The sequence below is a fragment of the Macaca fascicularis genome, chromosome 3, assembly GCF_037993035.2.
Source record: "Macaca fascicularis isolate 582-1 chromosome 3, T2T-MFA8v1.1".
In the NCBI taxonomy this organism is placed as follows: domain Eukaryota; kingdom Metazoa; phylum Chordata; class Mammalia; order Primates; family Cercopithecidae; genus Macaca; species Macaca fascicularis.
Window position 1 is genome coordinate 9,952,070 of NC_088377.1, and position 19,353 is coordinate 9,971,422.

The 19,353-nt window shown below is 48.5% G+C and overlaps 1 protein-coding gene across 1 annotated transcript; it reads right to left on the bottom strand.

The window, feature by feature from the left end:
- Positions 1 to 463: 463 nt before the first annotated feature.
- Positions 464 to 13,092, bottom strand: RIPPLY3 (ripply transcriptional repressor 3). The gene is made up of 4 exons (XM_005548713.5): positions 12,918 to 13,092; positions 11,590 to 11,656; positions 5,950 to 6,017; positions 464 to 1,264 (listed from the first exon to the last, which is right to left on the bottom strand). Exons 1-4 carry the CDS (start codon positions 13,019 to 13,021, stop codon positions 1,042 to 1,044), a joined length of 462 nt encoding a protein of 153 aa, XP_005548770.3. The 5' UTR covers positions 13,022 to 13,092; the 3' UTR covers positions 464 to 1,041.
- Positions 13,093 to 19,353: the final 6,261 nt, after the last annotated feature.

The following is a 19,353-nucleotide window of genomic DNA, read 5'->3' on the forward strand; positions in this document are numbered from 1 at the left end:
TGGTCAGGCTGGTCTCGAACTCCCAACCTCAGGTGATCTGCCCGCTTCGGCCTCCCAAAGTGCTGGGATTACAGGCGTGAGCCACCATGCCTGGTCCTTTCTGTTACTCTTATGGGAATTATTTGGTGGGTAAAAAAAATTTTTTAATAAATACGATTTTTTTTTTTTTAATTGCCAGGCTCAGTGGCTCATGCCTGTAATCCCAGCACTTTGGGAGGCTGAGGCGGATGGATCACCTGAGGTCAGGAATTCAAAACCAGCCTGACCAACATGGTGACACCGAGTCGCTACTAACAATACAAAAAATTAGCGCACACCTGTAATCCCAGCTACTTGGGAGGCTGAGACAGGAGAATCTCTTGAACCCAAGAGGTGGTGGTTGCAGTGAGCCGAGATTGTGCCACTGTACTCCAGCCTGGGCAACAAGAGCGAAACTCTGTCACAAAACCAAACCAAACCAAACCTTTTTTTTTTTTTTTTTCCAAAATGCTACTAAGCAACTGCATCTGCCCTTGGATGATAGATTAAAATGGGGTTTAATATCTAAATTATTTTTACAAAAGCAGAAAGAGCTAAGTAATGAGTCTCAGTTTAAGTAGGAGGTGGAGTGGGTGACTAGGAAGAATCCGTCACCTGATCAGCGAGTGACAATGCTCGAAGGAGCTGTGAAAATGGGCTCTACCAGATAACAACTCTGTTGACACAGACCTTCTCTTTGTCCTGGAATCCTCTCTCAAAGGTATGCATGGGTGCACCAAAAACGAATCACCAGGAGAAAGAAAAGTAAAAGGTGACTCTCTGCCCTGAGTAGTGTGCGGGCCAGGGGCTGCCCGAGAAGTCTCCAGCCTCTGTACACTCAGCAGGGATGCGCGGTGTCCTGGCTCGGGTGTCCCCAAGAGAACGTTGGGGCAGGTCCCGGAGCAGGGTCCAGGAGACAGAGACAGACTCATTTGGATGAGGAGCACTCGCCGCCCCTTGAGGAGTCGCCATGAGGGAGAGGACCCCCCCCCAGGAGTCACCCCCTCCTCTGGATCGCTGCCCTCAGTTGATGCCCTGGTCTCTGCCGTTTTCCTGCAGACCTCCTGCCTCCTGGGGTGGAAGATGGAGGGGCGGGGGTCCTTCCTCTGGCTCTTCAGCTTCCGAAGCAGACTCAGTGGACTCATCGTCGTAGAAGTCAATCGTGGCTTGCACTGGGAAACTGGCCAGCACTTGCTCCCCGGAGCTCTGCAGGTATTCTTGACGCTTTGACATGGGTAAATAGACTCTAATATTTAAGAAACAAATACACCATTAATCAACCTGAACCTCGTCCTCAACCCCTTCTAGAGGATGCTTTTTCCCAGAAGCAAAGAACTCCCCAGTCTTCCTCTCTGGTCTTTGCCTTCACAACACACAGAATTTAAGCCATCAGAACAGAGAACTGTAGGCACCAATTGGAGGGACCTGGTGATAAACCTATCCCAGTTCACAAGTGAGTTATAATCTGACCCAGCCAGTCAATTTAGACAGTCGCAAGGAAAAGGGTGTGCTTCAAGGAAGGTAAAAGGCAACTGAAAACATTGAATTCTAAGATTAGGAGGCTCACTGTGATCAAACAGAGGACTTGACTCTTCTTGGATAATTGATGTCCCACTTAGGTGAAGCCTCACTCTCCCCACCGTCTGTCCCCTGCAGAATGGGAAATGCTGTAACCCCTTGGGTTCTGGAGGAAATTTACTCTGACATCTCTGAAACGCTGGTCTAGAGAAGCAGCTAAGTTTTCCAGATGTTGCCATAGAGAAATTGGAGGCACAAATCCCTTGCTCTGCCAGAATAAAAAAGATGTGCCGAGGAAAAAAGAAAATAAAAGAAAGAGAAAGAAAAAAGAAAGTACTTAAGTATGTAAAATTTGGAACCCCTAAATTTCATGTTTTTATAGAATTTTGGATTTGCTCATACATGGCAAGTATTAAGATATTCCCTCCCCATATCTTTTTTTTTTTTTTTTTTTTTTGAGGAGTCTCGCTCTCTCACCCAGGCTAGAGTATAGTGGCGCGATCTCGGCTCACTGCAACTTCCGCCTCTTGAGTTCAGTGATTCTCCTGTCTCAGCCTCCCGAGTAGCTGAGATTACAGGCACCCACCGCCACGCCTGGCTTATTTTTGTATTTAGTAGAGACGGGGTTTCACCATGTTGGTCAGGCTGGTCTCGAACTCCTGATCTCAAATGGTTCGCCCAACTCGGCCTCCAAAAGTGCTGCGATTACAAGCGTGGGCCACCACTCCCGGCCATAATCTCTCATCCTTTACTTATTTCCTTTCTTCTTTGTTTTGAGAAAGGATCTCACTCTGCCACCCAGGCTGGAGTACAGTGGGGCAATCATAGCTCACTGCAGCCTTGAACTCCTGGGCTCAAGCATCTCCCGCCTGAGCCTCCTTAGTAGCTGAGACTACTGGTGCATGCCACCACGTCCAGCTAATTCTTTATATTTTTCATAAAGACAGGGTTTAGCCATATTTCCCAGGCTGGTCTGTTACTCCTGAGCTCAAGTGATCCTCCTGCCTCAGCTTCCCAAAGTATGAGATTACAGGTGTGAACCACCATGCCTTGACCTGCTTTTCATTCATTAATTTATTTGCATTTTTCTCTGTAGTCTTCTGAGGAAGTAAGTTTGTCAATTGATCACTGCTTATTTGCAAAGCTGATTTCAATATCCTTTTTTTTCAGATAGAAGAGAAAAGGGGGAGAGAAAACACCCTTCTATAAATAATGGATGATAGTTTTTCACTTCATAAGATATCCAATAGACCAGTGCTTCTCGACCTCCAGGGGACATCTGGCAATGTCTGGAGACATTTTTGATTGTCAGAACTGAGGGGAAGCTACTGACGTTTAATGAGTAGAGGTCAGGAATACTGGTAAACACCCTACGAGGCCCAGGCTAGCTCCCACCATGAAGAATTATCCAGCCCAAAGTGCCAACAGTGCTAAGGTTGAGAAATTCTGCAACAGACAGAATGTATATATTCATCTAAGACAGAAATATGAGCATAGTTCCATTTTTAGCCATGTTTACAATTAGGTATTTATACTGAAGTATTCACAGGTGAATTCCTAGCATGTCTGAGATTTGCTTTAAAATATGCTGGGGTGGGACACAGTGGCTCATTGGCTCATCATATCTGTAATCTCGGCAGTTTGGAAGGCCAAAGCAGGAGGATCAATTGAGCCCAGGAGTTTGAGACCAGCCTGGGCAACATGGCAAAACCCCGTATCTGAAAAATACAAAAAAAAAAAAAAATTAACTGGGTGTGGTGGTGTGCACTTGTAGTTCCAGCCACTCCAGAGGCTGAGATGGGAGCCTGGGGAGGTGGAGGCTGCAGTGAGCTGCGATGACACCACTGCACGCCAGCCTGGGCAACAGAGCAAGACCCTATCTCAAAATAAAATAAAATAAGATATGCTAAGAACAACAACATAGTTGCGGGTGATGAATATGATCAGCTCAGACCGTTGATAACTATTGAGGCCGGTGATGGGTACATGGGGTTCACTGTACTATTCGCTCCACTTTTGTGTATGTCTGAAATTTTCTGTAATAAAAATATAAAGTGAAATTGTATATCCAGTGTGCAATGTATGGCTGCAGCTCATGCTTTGTCAGTCACAGCATTGTCAACCAGTCAAAAACAGGGTGGCCGGGCACAGTGGCTCACGCCTGTAATCGCAGCACTTTGGGAGTCCAAGGCGGGTGGATTACCTGACATCAGGAGTTCAAGACCAGCCTGGCCAATATGGTGAAACCCTGTCTCTATTAAAAATACAAAAATTAGCCAGGCATGGTAGCGCCTGTAGTCCCAGCTACTCCAGAGGCTGAGGCAGAAAAATCGCTTGAACCTGGAAGGCAGAGGTTGCAGTGACCAAGATTGTAGCATTACACTCTAGCCTGGGTGACAGAGCGAGACTCTGTGTCAAACACAAAAAACAACAACAAAACAAAAACGGGGGCAGCAGCAGTGTGTCTGTGAGGCCAGCTGTGGGTAGGTGGTGCGACTGGATGCCTGCAGGGCATGAAGCAGGGTGGTGACTCTCAATCCTGGCTGCACATTAAGACCTCCTGGGGAGTCTGTAAAAATACAAGCCAGGCGCAGTGGCTCACGCCTGTAATCTCAGCACTTTAGGAGACCAAGGTGGGTGGATCACCTGAGGTCAGGAGTTTGAGACCAGCCTGGCCAACATGGTGAGACCGCATCTCTACTAAACATACAAAAAAACAATTAGCCAGGCAGGGCAGCATGCACCTGTAATTCTAGCTACTTGGGAGGCTGAGGCAGGAGAATCACTTAAATCTGGGAGGTGGAGTTGCAGTTGAGCCGAGACTGCACCACTGCACTCCGGCCTGGGCAACAGAGTGAGACTCCATCTGAAAACAAACAAACCGATGCCTGGGTCTTTCCCTAGAGCAAGTGAATCAAAGCGCCTGGGAGAACCACCCAGGCATCTGTATTTTTAAAAGCTCCACTAGTAATTCTATGAGGATTGAAAACCATTGGTGTGGCCAGTAGCAGTGGCTCATGCCTGTAATCCCAACACTTTGGGAAGCCTAGGGAAGAGGATAGCTTGAGCCCAGGAGTTCAAGACCAGTCTGGGCAATATAGTGAGACCTTGTCTCTACAAAAATTTACAAAATTAGCAGAGCATGGTGGCACATACCTGTGGTCCCAGCCACTTAGGAGGGTGAAGTGGGAGGATCGTTTAAGCCCAGGAGGCAGGGGTTGCAGTGAGCTGAGATTGTACCACTGCACTCCAACCTGGGTGACAGAGTGAGACATCAGAAGAGAAAAGAAAACTATTGGTGTAAGGCATACAAGGAAAGCTTCCTTCTAACCAGTCTGAGGGGTCTGAGCTTCATGCCTACACATGAGTGTCTTCGGGTTGTATTCAGCTTTCCAGTCTTACAGAGTAACCAAGGCAAAGGCACCTGGAGGAGTGGAGGCGGCCCAGGCAAGGTTAATTTTAGTAAAGGAGATGGAGAAAGACAGAGAATAAGAGACAGAGACAGAGAGACAGGCAGAAATCCTAAACATGAGCCACTTGTCTAAAACGGACAGAGTGTAGATGGATACAGCAGTGAGAATTCTCGTCAGCACCAGGACCATGACACACACTTCAGAGGCAGGAGGAAAAAGCTCTCTCAAAGGTGCTTGGCACCCACTGTGCTGGAGCCAATCATTTACTCAACACATAGATTTTTTTGTTTTGTTTTTTTGGAGACAGAGTTTTGCTCTTGTCATCCAGGCTGGAGTACAATGGTGCGATCTCAGCTCACTGCAACCTCCACCTCCCAGGTTCAAGTGATTCTCCTGCCTCAGCCTCCCAAGTAGCTGGGATTACAGGCACCCGCCACCATGCCCAGCTAATTTTTTTGTATTTTTAGTAGAGACGGGGTTTCACCATGTTGGTCAGTCTGGTCTCGAACTCTTGACCTCAGGTGAACCACCCGCCTCAGCCTCCCAATGTGCTGGGATTACAGGCGTGAGCCACCATGCCCACCCTCAACATACAGATTTTGAAGGTCGACTTTGCACTAGACAGTACACTAGCTTATATCCTGGTAGGACAATAGAAATATACCTCAATATCTAAGTTTTTATATATGCATATATAATTCATATGCAATTATAGAAATATAATACAAGGCATAATATGTAATGAGAAGTAGAAATAAAAAGTATAGAGAAAAGAGAGAGGCCAACTGCACTTTGCAGAAAACACCGAATGGATGAATACATGAATGGATTCCAGAAATCCAACAAAATATCCTTGGTATGAGGAAACTCAACAATACCAAAGAATATATTGAATTATTTTCCACTTTGTTGAAAATCTATGTGGTTGAAGACACTAAAGTGTATTAATGCCTATATTAAAAGGAAATTACAGATTACTTATTGTGAAGTCATATATTACCTTACAGGATGCTGAAACCCAAAGGCTCCCTTTGATCCAAAAGCGTGTTGGTCAGCCCTAGGTTCAAGCTGTAACGACAGACACATACAAACACAGAGACAATGCAAGAGCATTGGAAGGTGACATCCTGAGGTTTTAAACCACAGAACATAAGTCGCCTGCAATTGTTCATATCAGTATCAATTGTAGAGTATTTAGACACTTTATCAGTATCAGTTCCTGTTACTGCGGCCCAAAATGTCCCAGGCACTGTGAAGAATTCCGATGAAAGGAGTCAGACACAGTGCCTTGGTCCAGCATTTTACCATCTAATGGACAGAAACTCACATGTGTGCAAATAACCATGCTACAAAGCATCACATGGTGAGACACCCATGATTCTAAGCATGAAGGAAGATCAGGAACGGGCTCATGGAGGGCCTCGCAGAGACATCTGTGGCATGTGGGTTTGCGATTCTAAGACTATTTTGGCAGAGGAGAGCATCAAATTCAGAGTGGCAGTACCGGTCACGGTAGCTCATGCCTGTAATACCAGCACTTTGGAAGGCTGAGGCAGGTGGATTACCTGAGGTTGGGAGTTCGAGACCAGCCTGACCAACATGGTGAAACCCTGTCTCTACTAAAAATACAAAATTTAGCTGGGCGTGGACGTGGTGGTGCATGCCTGTAATCCCAGCTACTCGGGAGGCTGAGGCACAAGAATCACTTGAACCTGGGAGGCGGAGGTTACAGTGAACCAAGATCCTGCCACTGCACTCCAACCTGGACAACAGAGCGAGACTCCGTCTCAAAAAAAATTCAGAGTGGCAGGAAAATAGAGGGCGCAGGTGGGGAGCGGTGAGGAGCTTGGCGTGGTACCAGTGAGACACTGTGATGGGCAAAGGGCTCAAACAGTGACATTTGCCTTGAATACCCACTGTTGAGTTTAGGTTTGACTCTGGATACAGGAACTGGAGGTGGATTTTTGAGTCAGGGAGTCCAACTATCAGATCCGTATTTCAAGGAGAGCAGTGGCCGCAGGGAGCTGTGCATAGATGAGGCTGACGTAGAAAGGGCTTGGAGGAACCAGTCTTGGCAATTGAGGGTGAAGAGCTTCTGGATGAGGGCAGGATGTGAACTCAGGCTGGGTGCTATGGCTCACTCCTGTAATCGCAGCACTTTGGGAAGCCCAGGTGGGCAGATCACTTGAGGTCAAGAGTTCAAGACTAGCCTGGCCAACACGGTGAAGCCCCGTCTCTACTAAAAAATACAAAATTAGCCAGGTGTGGTGGCACATGACTGTAATCCCAGCTACTCAGGAGGCTAAGGCAGGAGAATCACTTGAACCCAGGAGGCGGAAGTTGTGGTGAGCCAAGATTGTGCCATTGCACTCCAGCCTGGGCAACAAGAGCGAGACTCCGTCTCAAAAAATATAAAAAAAAGAGAGATCGAGACCATCTTGGCCAACATGGTGAAGCCCCATCTCTACTAAAAATACCAAAAAAATTAGCTGGGCAAGGTGGTGCGTGCCTGTAGTCCCAGCTACTCGGGAGGCTGAAGCAGGACAATCACTTGAACCTGGGAAGCAGAGGTTGCAGTGAGCTGAGATCACACCACTGCACTCCAGCCTGGCGACAGAGCGAGACTCCGTCTCAAAAATAAATAAATAAATTTATAAAGAGCTGAAATGGCCTGGAGCGGTGCATCAGAAACCCCAAATCTTCAGATTCCAGAGTTCAGTTGGAACCAGATGAGGAACAGGACAAAACTTACTATGGCCTGACAAGGAAGGACTTTGACACTGTGAATCTCCACGCCATTCCATCCTGCAGGGACACTGGGGCGGGGGGTGGGGGCAATGTGCACATGACATTCATGAGCAAATTAGCCTGTAAGGAGCCTCTGAAGACATTACATTTTACCAGCCATATTTTCTTTCTTTTTTTTTTTGTTTTTGTTTTTGAGATGGAGTCTCACTCTGCTCACCCAGGCTGGAGTGCAGTGGTGTGATCTTGGCTCACTGCAACCTCCACCTCCCAGATTCAAGTGATTCCCCTGCCTCAGCCTCCCTAGTAGCTGGGACTACAGGCACCTGCCACCACGCCCAGCTAATTTTTTGTATTTTTAGTAGAGACGGGGTTTCACCATGTTTCGATCTCCTGACCGTGATCCTCCCACCTCGGCCTCCCAAATTGCTGGGATTACAGGTGTGAGCCACTGTGCCCGGCTCCAGCCATATTTTCATAATTTACTGTGATGAGCTAAGAAAGTGATGAGGCTCTTTGGAACAAAATCTTTTCCATAAAGTTGTTCACTCTTTGGGGGATACAGGAAGCTGCTTCTTTGTTAACCTCTGTTCGTAATTATAAAACACTCCTAATTCCTCAGGCTTACTTTATGGCCACAAGCAATCCTGCCCTGCTAACGGCTATTTGGCGCCCTGCGATCAGACAGGGCCTAACTTGGCAGTGGCAGGTGTCAGAGAAAGAATAGCTTCTGTAAATCGCCCAGTTCTAACTGGACCCTGTTAAAACATTCGGCACACCTTTATCCACTTTAAAAACTTTACCCCACAAACATATGCAGCTTTAAAAGTTTTATGCCAGGCAGGGTGCAGCGGCTCATGCCTGTAATTATCAGCACTTTGGGAGGTAGAGGCGGGCAGATCACTATCTGAGGTCAGGAGTTCCAGACCAGCCTGGCCAACATAGTGAAACCCCGTCCCTACTAAAATTACAAAAATTAGCTGGGCATGGTGGCGCACTCCTGTAATCCCAGCTACTTGGAGGCTGAGGCAGGATAATCGCTTGAACCGGAAGGTGGAGGTTGCAGTGAGCTGAGATTGCACCACTGCCCTCCAGCCTGGGAGACAGAGCGAGACTCCGCCTCAAAAAAAAAAAAAAGTATACCACAAATATCCTGATTGTTTTCCAAAAGGATCCTTTGTTCAGTGAGGGAAATGTCTAAATATTCACATCTTATAATGAAACGCGAGAACAGAAATGTGCACAAGGCAAGCACTGTGTTTAAGGTATGTGCGAGTGTGTTTTCCTATGAGCCCGAGGACCGACAGGTACAGAGAGGCTTTCAGTGGGGGTCAGCCCTCTCCTCACCGTTTGAGTCTCTGACCGGCCTAGGGCTAAGGTGTGGGAGCCTGGCAGATAGGACAGGCCCAGGAGAACAAATAGTCCCTGATGTTTTCCAGGAAACTGCCTCCCTGGCAGTGCCCGCAAGTGGCCAGGAGGGAAACGCAACAGAGATCAAAAAAGGTGCAGGTAGGGGAGGGAGATAGGTCCCTAGGGGTTGTAGGGGCATGAAGTGGGTGAGGGTGACCCTGCTGCTCAGAGTACAGGGCCTTGAGGCCTTCCCTCTACTTGAGGATTTTTTGGGGGTTTTTTGTTGTTGTCGTTTTTGTTTTTGAGACAGGGTCTATTCTGTCGCCCACACTGGACTGTAGTGTCCCGATTTCAGCTCACTGCAACCTCTGCCTCCCAGGTTCAAGCGATCCTCCTGTCTCAGCCTCCCGAGTAGCTGGGATTACAGGCGCAGGCCGCCACCACCTGGCTAACTTTTGTATTTTTAGTGGAGACGCAGTTTCACCATGTTCGTCAGGTTAAACTCCTGACCTCAGATGATCCGACCGCCTGGGCCTCCCAAAGTGCTGAGATTACAGGGGTGAGCCACGCGCCTGGCCTACTTGAGGTTTTATTCTAGTTTTGCTTTGCTTGCCAGGAGCCCTGGTACAGGTCACCAAGCGTTAGCTCTCCTCACCGCCACTCTAGCCAATGGCATTTTTGAGAAATACAGAAGAGGGCTTGGGAGCTGGGGAATTATCCTGCTTTGTCGGGCGAGGGCGCTGTTGAGCAAGAGGCGTTCCTTCCCGGCGCTAGGCAGCTCTAGTCGCTGGGCTGCAGGGAACCCAGCGCGGTGCACAGTACCAGAGCACAGACTGGCGCTGGCCGCTCTGAGCAACCAGCTGGGCCCTGCAAAGAGCGTGCCCCGGGTTGGGGGAGGGGCGTGGCGGGCTCTACAGCCCCCAGGGAACACCCACTCTTCCCACACCCACATCCGTGGACAGAACTACTTCAACGTGACAGACTACCTGCCGATGAGTGAAAAAGTTACTAAAGTTCAACATTTCTCTGCAAGTAAATTTTTCTCACAGACGTCCTTATCATAACAGAAAGCAAACCCAAAACCATCCGTCTTACTTAGGAAGCGTGCTATCGTATTTTTATTCCTGCAAACAACTAATAGCTTCCACACCCATTTCATTTAAAAGAAAACTGGATAATTGTAAACATCTGTATTTTCACACAAGCACCTTTAAATTTTATGTTTAAGAACTAAGTTTGAATGCAAAAGTAGGAATTATTTTACATTATTTAGATATATGTATAAAAAATTGGGGACTAAAAATCATATCTCTTGTTAATTGATTTATCTTTTATCTGCTTCCTTCTTTGAAGTAAATTAAAATTCCCAATATTCAGATTAATTTAATAAAGTGCTGTGAATATCAAAATACAGTGGTCTGCTTTCCCACACTCAAGTTTTCTTACCACATTACAAATAACTGCACGTTAGGCCACATAACACGTGTTTTGTAAATTAAATACATCGTCTTTCCCAGCCTAATTCTTCAGTGTTTTAAGAGTCATCAAAAAAATTTAAATAAAAGTCATCAATTTATATTTTAAAATATAACAAAGGAAAGGTAAATTCTATGAAAGCAAATCATTACATCAGTAAGTATAAAGCAACTGAGTTACCGATGCAGAGTAACAAAAGAATGGTCGAGGTAATTAATCTTGCCCACAAAGCCCTCTGCTTGAGTGTATTTGCTCAGACAACATGAGATACCCCAGGAGTGCTTGACGGGGCTGAAAGTGCTTCAGAAAGGGCCAGACGCTGGGTGGGGGGCTTTTAACAGCAACTCTGGGCACCTCAGCTGGGGCTCAGTCCTATTTGCTCTGTGGCACCGGCCCAACGCTAATGGTACACTCAACTTTTCTCTAAGCCAAGGGATAGTGGCAGCCTTCTCCCCTCCCCTCCCAACCTGTTGCTTTGCAGAAGAAAGCCCAACACGGAGGTCATCCCTTATAATTCCCATGAAACGACTATGCTTTTTTTTTTTTTTTTTTTTTTTGAGATGAGTCTTGCTCTGTCGCCCACACTGGAGTGCAGTGGCGCGATCTCCACTCCCTGTAACCTCCGCCTCCCGGGTTCTAACAATTCTCCCGCCTCAGCCTCCAGAGTAGCTGGGATTACAGGTGTGCACCACCACGCCCGGCTAATTTTTGTATTTTTAGTAGAGACAGGGTTTCGCCACGAACTCCTGACCTCAGGTTATCCACCCGCCTCAGCCTCCCAAAATGCTGAGATTACAGGCCCGAGCCACCGCGCCCGGCCTATGACTATGCTTTTACAGTGGGTTTGCTTTTCTAGGAAGGAGAAGCTACCAGGAGCCCAATCTATAATGCGACTCAGGACTGATTAACACCTTACTCTTTCAGGTTCCAACTCCCAGACCCCTAAGTGCTCCTGGGTTAGACGGCCAAGGGAGGGCCCTGCGCAGGAGGGACACGGTCCCTTTGTTTTAAAACACGGTGCCACTTTCTGGCTGGAGGGGTTACCTACAATGCCCATACTGAACCTTACCGGCCTTCCCGTTCTGGTCAGCTCAGCATCTCCAGGTGTCTGGGTCCAAGGTCGCCAGGGCGCGGGGCTGGAACGGCAAGCGCCAGAGAGAGTGAACCCTGGGCACTTCTGCTGCCTTCACACTATGCCAGGAGAGTTAATCTTATTTCCAGTGCCTGCCTGAAAAAGAGGCACCGGACCCCCCAGGAACTTTCCCTCAAGTTCTCAGGGCTGTGGATAAATTACTGTTATTTGTGTTTTTCTCTCTCCTGCTACGTCCCCAGTTCTCTGCCTCCAGTTAAGCTTTGAGAATGGAAGTCCTGAATCTCACACAATTACCCGGGAACCCATTAGTTGAGAGATTTCTCTCCCAGCAAATCCTGGCTGAATTCTTCAATTCGGGGTTCCCCAACTATAGCTGGCGACTTTGTCCCCGGTTAATTTCAATCACGCCACCTCGGTCACTGAAGGACCTTGATTCTACAGAGATGATTTTACAGAGTTGTAGGATGAAAAACAAGCAAACAAAAAAAGAGGGCTGGGCGCGGTGGCTCACGCCTCTAATTCCAGTACTTTGGGAGGCCAAGGTTAGTGGATCTCGAGTCAGGAGTTTGGCCACATGGCGAAACCCCGTCTCTGCTAAAAATACAAAAATTAGCTGGGCGTGGTGGTGGGCGCCTGTAATCCCAGCTACACAGGAGGCTGAGGCATGAGAATCCCTTGAACCCCGGAGGCGGAGGTTCCTGTGAGCAAGATCACGCCACTGCACTCCAGCCTCGGTGACACAGTGAGACCCTGTCTCAAAAAAAAAAAAAAAAAAAAAAAAGGGAATCTTTGTCCTGCCTGGCTACCTGGCCCACCCGGCCTACCCGGTCCCTTCCCTACCTCCCTGGCTAATCTGATTTCCTACAACGTTACTGTCTTTAAAAGGGTTGGTGCCCAGGGACAGCGAACGCTGAGCCTCCAATCCAGGGACAACAGAAACGGCTACCGAGAAAGCGTCAAAGTGAGAGACTGCCTTTGCAAGGCTGGATTAGGAGCCCGAGACTTCAGTGTCCCCGGCCGGCGAATTGAGATCTCCTCTACACGGAAGCGTCGGCCCCTTTCCTGGCCAGCTACATCCTGGGCCTCCGCACTTCAGAGCTGTGCGTTGGAACCGGGAGAACTCAGCGCTCCTCCCGGGAACCCGGCTGCCGGCTCAGGAGCTTGCTTGGCGTCGCCGTCGAGCTCGGGAGCTCTGCTGGGAATCCGGGGTTCAGCGGCGCCCCAGGCTCCCGCTCGCTGCGCACCCCGCACCGCCACCGCGCGCGCCTCTCCGCGCGTCCACGGGGGCGCAGGGCCACCCTCACCTCTCCGGCCCGCGCGGTGGCGGAGGCCTCCAGGGAGCGTCCCCGGGGCAGTGACAGCCGCGCCCCCGCGCCTTCCGGGCTCCGGCCGCCGCCTCGGACTCCATGGTGCCCGCGGAGCCCGCGCCCCCTGCTGCGGCGCCGGCCTCCGAACGCGCCTGGATCCACTCGGGCTAGCGCGCTCACCTACCCGCGCGCCAGGTTTAAAAACGGGGGCGGGGCGGCGCGGGCAACCACGGGGAGGGGGCAGGACCCGAGGAGCTCCGGGAAGGGTGCTGAGGGGGCCGCAGAGCGCAGAGGGAAAGCCCGGGGCGGAGGAGCGGAGAGGTCCAGAGAAGTTCCGGGAGGGGACCAGGGAGCCGGGAATGGGGAGGGGACGAGAAAAGCTCGAGGAGGTGGCGCCGGGTGTCAAAGAGGGGAGTCCGGCAGGCCCGGGCAAGGGTGGGGACGGGACAAAGAAAAGCCGGGGAGGGGGCACCAGGGAAAGGGTGACCAGAGTAGGGAGGTACCAGGGATTGGGGCCACGGGCTCGGGCTGGAGACAGCGGGAAGTGACCCAAGGACGCGGGAGAGGAAAGCGAGGCCCGCGGGCGAGGGGCGTTTCCGTCGGGCGCACTCCCTCGGGGACTGAGGGGACCCGCGCTCACCCGTTGGGCTTCCCCTGCCGGATGTGGGATGTGAGGAGTCCCGGCTTCTCCGCCCCTCCGTGGTCCCCGCGGCCTCGGGCTTTGGTCCTGTGCGAACATCAGGTTCCCTGGGTTTCCGGGGAATCTCGCTTCTACCGCCTTAGAGCGGCCGCGGGGCTTGGGGGACATCCACTGAATCCTCAGGTCTGCTTGGACCGACCTTGCCTTCGGTGCTGGACAGCGGGCTCCCGGACGCCCGGACGCCAGGACTCGAACCCGTGGCGAAGCGGGTGGGGTGGGGCGCGGCGACCCTTCCAGGAGACAGAAGGCCAGGGATGGAACCGAGCAAGAGGGATGCTACGAGCACACCTTTCCCACCGTTGGCGGCCTTGGAAAGTAAGCGAATTTTTAATAGAGCCGGGAGCGGCGGGCTTCTCCTTCGGTTAGCCCCAGTCAGGCTTAGAAAGCGCCTCCCGACCGGCGGGAGCGACCTTGCCCGACCCTGGGGACACTTCCCTCGCGAGCCTGGGCCGCGGGGGTCGCTGGAGCTTCGCTGCCACCATCACCAGCTCACGGCCAGGGTGGGAGGAAAGCGGTTTCACGCGTAGTGCACTGCGACAGAACGCCAAAGGCGCTGGAGGGCCGCGGGCCTGGACCCCCGGGCTCCTCAGGTGTAGTTACTTTATATACTTTAAGTTACAGTGGTGGATGTTAAAAAATCGAAGAACTAGGCCGGGCACGGTGGCTCACACCTGTAATCTCAGTACTTTGGGAGACGGAGGCAGACGGATCACTTGAAGTCAGGAGTTCGAGATCAGTCTGGCCAATATGATGAAATCCAGTCTCTACTAAAAATACAAAAATTAGCCGGGCGTGGTGGCAGGCGCCTGTAATCCCAGCTACTTGGGAGGCTGAGGCAGGAGAATCGCTTGAACCTGGGAGGCAGAGGTTGCAGTGAGCCGAGAGTGTACCACTGCACTCCAGCCGGGGAGACAGCGAGATTCCCTTTCACACACACACACACACACACACACACACACACACACACACACAAAAAAAAAAAATCAAAGAACTTCGGCAAGGCGCAGTGGTTTATGCCTGTAATCTCAGCACTTTGGGAGGCCGAGGCGGGTGGATCACCTGAAGTCGGGAGTTTGAGACCAGCCTGGCCAACATGATGAAACCCTGCATCTACTAAGAAAAATACAAAAAAAATAGCCGGGTGTGGTGGCGGGCGCCTGTAATCCCAGCTACTGGGGAGGCTGAGGCAGGAGAATCGCTTGAACCCGGGAGGCAGAGGTTGCAGTGAGCCGAGATCACGCCAGTGCACTCTAGCCTGGGCAACAAGAACGAGACTCTGTCTCAAAAAAAAAAAAAAAAAAAAAAAATCGAAGAACTTCAGAGATTACAGTGTTTTCACATTTTTTTCATTAAGATTCTGAGCAACGGCCGGGCGTGGTGGCTCAAGCCTGTAATCCCAGTTCTTTGGGAGGCCGAGACGGGTGGATCACGGGGTCAGGAGATCGAGACCATCCTAGCTAACACAGTGAAACCCCGTCTCTACTAAAAAATACAAAAAAATAGCCGGGCGAGGTGGCGGGCGCCTGTAGTCCCAGCTACACGGGAGGGAGGCTGAGGCAGGAGAATGGCATAAACCCGGGAGGCAGAGCTTGCAGTGAGCTGAGATCTGGCCACTGCACTCCAGCCTGGGCGGCAGAGCGAGACTCCGTCTCAAAAAAAAAAAAAAAAAAAAAAAAAAAAAGATTCTGAGCAACAATAATTAAATCTACATAAAGGCAAACATTTAAGAGGGGGGAATTAATGGGAGGAGGCTAGGAGGTAAAGAACGTTAGTGGACCAGGTTGCAACAATTTACCATATTTCATCTAAATGCAGAACAGGGTTTTACAAGAACACTGGGCAGGGCGCGGTGGCTCACTCCTGTAATCCATGCACTTTGGGAAGCAGAGGGGGGCAGATCACTTGAGGTCAAGAGTTCCAGACCAGCCTGGCCAATGTGGTGAAACCCGGTCTCTACAAAAATACAAAAATTAGCCAGGCATGGTGGAGTGTGCTTGTGGTCCCAGCTACTCAGGAGGCTGAGGTGGGAGGATTACCTGAGCTCGCGGAAGTCAAGGCTGCAGTAAGACATGATCACGCCACTGCAGCCCAGCCTGGGCCACAGAGTGAGACGCTGTTATTTTTCTCAAATATATATATATAATTTTTTTTAAGAAGAGAAGAAAACTAAAGAACACTGGGCAACCGGGTGCAGAAGGAGTGTTTTCATTGTGTTTGTTTTTTGAGACAGAGTCTTGCTCTGTTGCCCAGGCTGGAGTACAGTGGCATGATCACTGCTCACTGCAACCTTGACTTTCCAGGTTCAAATGATCCTCCCACCTTAGCCTCCCAAGTAGCTAGGACTACAGGTGTGCACCACCACGCCTAGCTTAGTGTAAATGTTTTTAAACAAGTGTCTTCTAGGTAGCTGGTGGCAATGCAATGAAAAAGTTGCATAAGGTGCATCATGTGCCATAAAAATATTCACCCAGGCCGGGTGTGGTGATACATGCCTGTGGTCCCAGCTACCCAGGAGGCTGAGGTGGGAGGACTGTTTGAGCGGAGGAGTTGCAGGCTGTAGTGAGCCATGATCATGCCACTGCACTCCAGCCTGGGCAACAGAGCAAGACCCTAAGATCCTATCTCAAAAAAAGCACAATGAAAATGAAAGTTCACCTTTTGTCCCAGTAATTCTGCTTGTGTCTATACTATAGAAGTATTTTGAAATGGGAATGAAGATGTATTTAACCAGAGAGCGCTGCTTACACTGTTGAAAAACTACGTCCAAAAATATGGCAATTAGTAAATAAATGATGGTAGAATAGTATGCAGCTAATAAAAATATGTTTACAGAGTTTTGAACAGCATGGGGAAAAACGTGACACAATGTGAAAAGAACGAAACTGTATGCCTAGGATGTGAACTATATTCAAAGGCTACAAATACAGCAGAAGGACCTGCTGAGTGCTGACATTACTGAAGATTTGGAGGGGCTTTAAAACTTGTTTTCTAAATTTTCAACAATGAATGTATTCCTTTTTATTATGGTAAAAGGTACATAACATAAAATTTACCATTTTAACCATTTTCAAATGTACAATTCAGTGGCAGTAAGTCCACTCACATCGTTGTGCATCTCCAATCCCCCCATCTCCAGAACTTTTTCATCATCCCAAACCAAAACTCCGTACCCGTGAAACAGTAACTCCTCATTCCCCACCCCCTGCCATTGGTAACCACCATCCCGCTTTCTGTATCTACGCATTTGACCATTCCAGGCACCTCACAGAAGTAAAATCATTTGGTCTTTTCTGGAGCATACATTAATTTATAATCCTCCCTCAAATCCTGCAAATCAGGCATTATCCTCAGTTTACTAAGAAACGAGTTCGCAGAGGTTAAGTAACCGGTACAAAGAAGCAGGACTTGAGTTCCTGTCAGGTACCTGGGCTATAGAAAGTGAATGCCATGGCCTGGCGCCATGACTTACCCCTATAATCCCAGCACTTTGGAAGTCCAAGGCAGGTGGATCGTGAGGTCAGGAGTTCAAGACCAGCCTGGCCAACACAGTGAAACCCCGTCTCTACTAAAAATAAAAAAATTACCTGCGTGTGGTGGCACACACCTGTATTCCCAGCTACTCGGAGGATCGCTTGAACCCGGGAGGTGGAGGTTGCAGTGAGCTGAGACTGCACCATTGCCCTCCAGCCTGGGCGACAGAGTGAGACTCCATCTCAAAAAAAAAAAAAAAAAGAGAAAAGAAAAAGAAAAAAATGAAAGTGAGCACCACTAAAAATAAATTTGAGGGGCTGGGCTTGTGTCACGCCAGTAATCCCAGCACTTTGGGAGGCTGAGGCAGGTGGATCACATTAGGTCAGGAGTTTGAGACCAGCCCAGGCCAACATGGTGAAACCCAATCACTACTAAAAAAAAAAAATACAAAAAATTAGCCGGGCGTGGTGGTGGGCACTTGTAATCCTAGCTACTCCGGAGGCTGAGGCAGGAGAATTGCTCGAACCCAGGAGGTGGAAGTTGCAGTGAGCCAAGATTGCGCCACCATACACCAGCCCAAATGACAGAGTGAGACTCGGTCTCAGAAAAATAAATATAAAATAAAATAAAAATAAATTTAAAGAGCAAAAAGACCAAACTCAGCACCTGCAGACAGTAGACACTCTATTTTCTCTTATTTTTTTTTTTTTCTTCGGCCAAGTACGATATAAGACCACCATGGCCAAAGCTGGGACAATTTGAGCAACAAAATAAAGTAGTATCTGTTTATAATGCGAGGTATAAAATAAATATTCTTGAGATTATGTTGATATCAGTAAATATTGAATAAATGAAAATATGGGGAGAATAGACAAATCTCCTTAGTAGAAGAATTCCAAATAATTTATGTGGATAATCTGTCCTCGGGGAGGTAGAATGTAGCTACATAAACCATAATTAAAATCCATAACTATGCATGTTTTTGTTGAAAATGTATTTAAGGAAAAATAAATTTACTGGTAATGTAAAAAGAGGGTTTTTTGTTTGTTTGTTTTTTAGTTTTTCTTTCTGCAGGTGGAGGAATTAAAATACAGTGAATGAAATAAAATTGCCATTGAGGTAGTTGGGAATTCAAAGACCTTTTGTGTTACCAGGTATTTTCAAGTATTTCTTAAACTTTATTTGGGTCCATGGAAGACCTTTATGATACAGGAAGTAAGTTAGGGAAGGGGCAGAAATCTAAAGAAACTTAATTAGGCCCCTGGCTTATAAACTGGGAAAAACTGCTGAAGGTCAGTGTGTGAAACCCTCCCTTCCCAAGAGTTAAATAAAATGGAGATTCTATTTCTTTCCCTGCTGTCTTTAATTAAAAATTCTTCTTCATATGCTGACTCTCCATTGTTGCCTGGAAACAAAAAGTAAAGATGTCAGCCCTGAAGTTTTCCGGTCGGCCTAGGAGGAGGATCCTGAAACTCAGAACATCTAAGAGGTCAGAATATTTTTACATAAACAGTGCTGAAGACAAGCAGGGAAATGGTAATTTCCTTTTCTTCTGTTTAGTCAGACCGTATTTCCTGCTATCTGCTCCTAAGTGTTCTGCAACTCTCAAAGCTCTTTTAGAAGCTACAAGAGGTTGTTATTGCTTTTGATGTTATTTTCTAAAATATTTAAGACCAAAAAAGGATATTTGTATATTTGTTCCGTGGAAATAAGAGATATATTTGTTTTGGGATTTTTTTTTTTTTTTTAAGTTTTTTGTTTGTTTGTTTTGTTTTGTTTTGTTTGAGATGGAGTCTCATTCTGTCACTCAGGCGGGAGTGCAGGGGCGCGATCTCGGTTCACGGCAACCTCTGCCTCCCGGGTTCAAGCAATTCTTGTGCCTCAGCCTCCCGAGTAGCTGGGATTACAGGGGTGTGCCACCACACCCAGTTAATTTTTGTATTTTTAGTAGAGATGGGGTTTCATTATGTTAGCTAGGCTGGTCTCGAACTCCTGACCTCAAGGGATCCGCCCAACTCACCAGACACCAAAACTGCCATGCCAGTGCCTTGACCTTGGGCTTCCCAGCCTCCAGAACTATATGAAATCCATTTCCATTTTTTATCAATTACCTAGTCTCTGGCATTGTATTATAGCAGCACAAAACAGACCAACACAGGGTGGGACCTAAATCCAACGACAAGTGTCCTTATAAGAGAAAGGCAGAAGGAGATTCGAAACACAGAGACACACGGAGAAGAAAGCCGTGAGAAGACAGAGGCA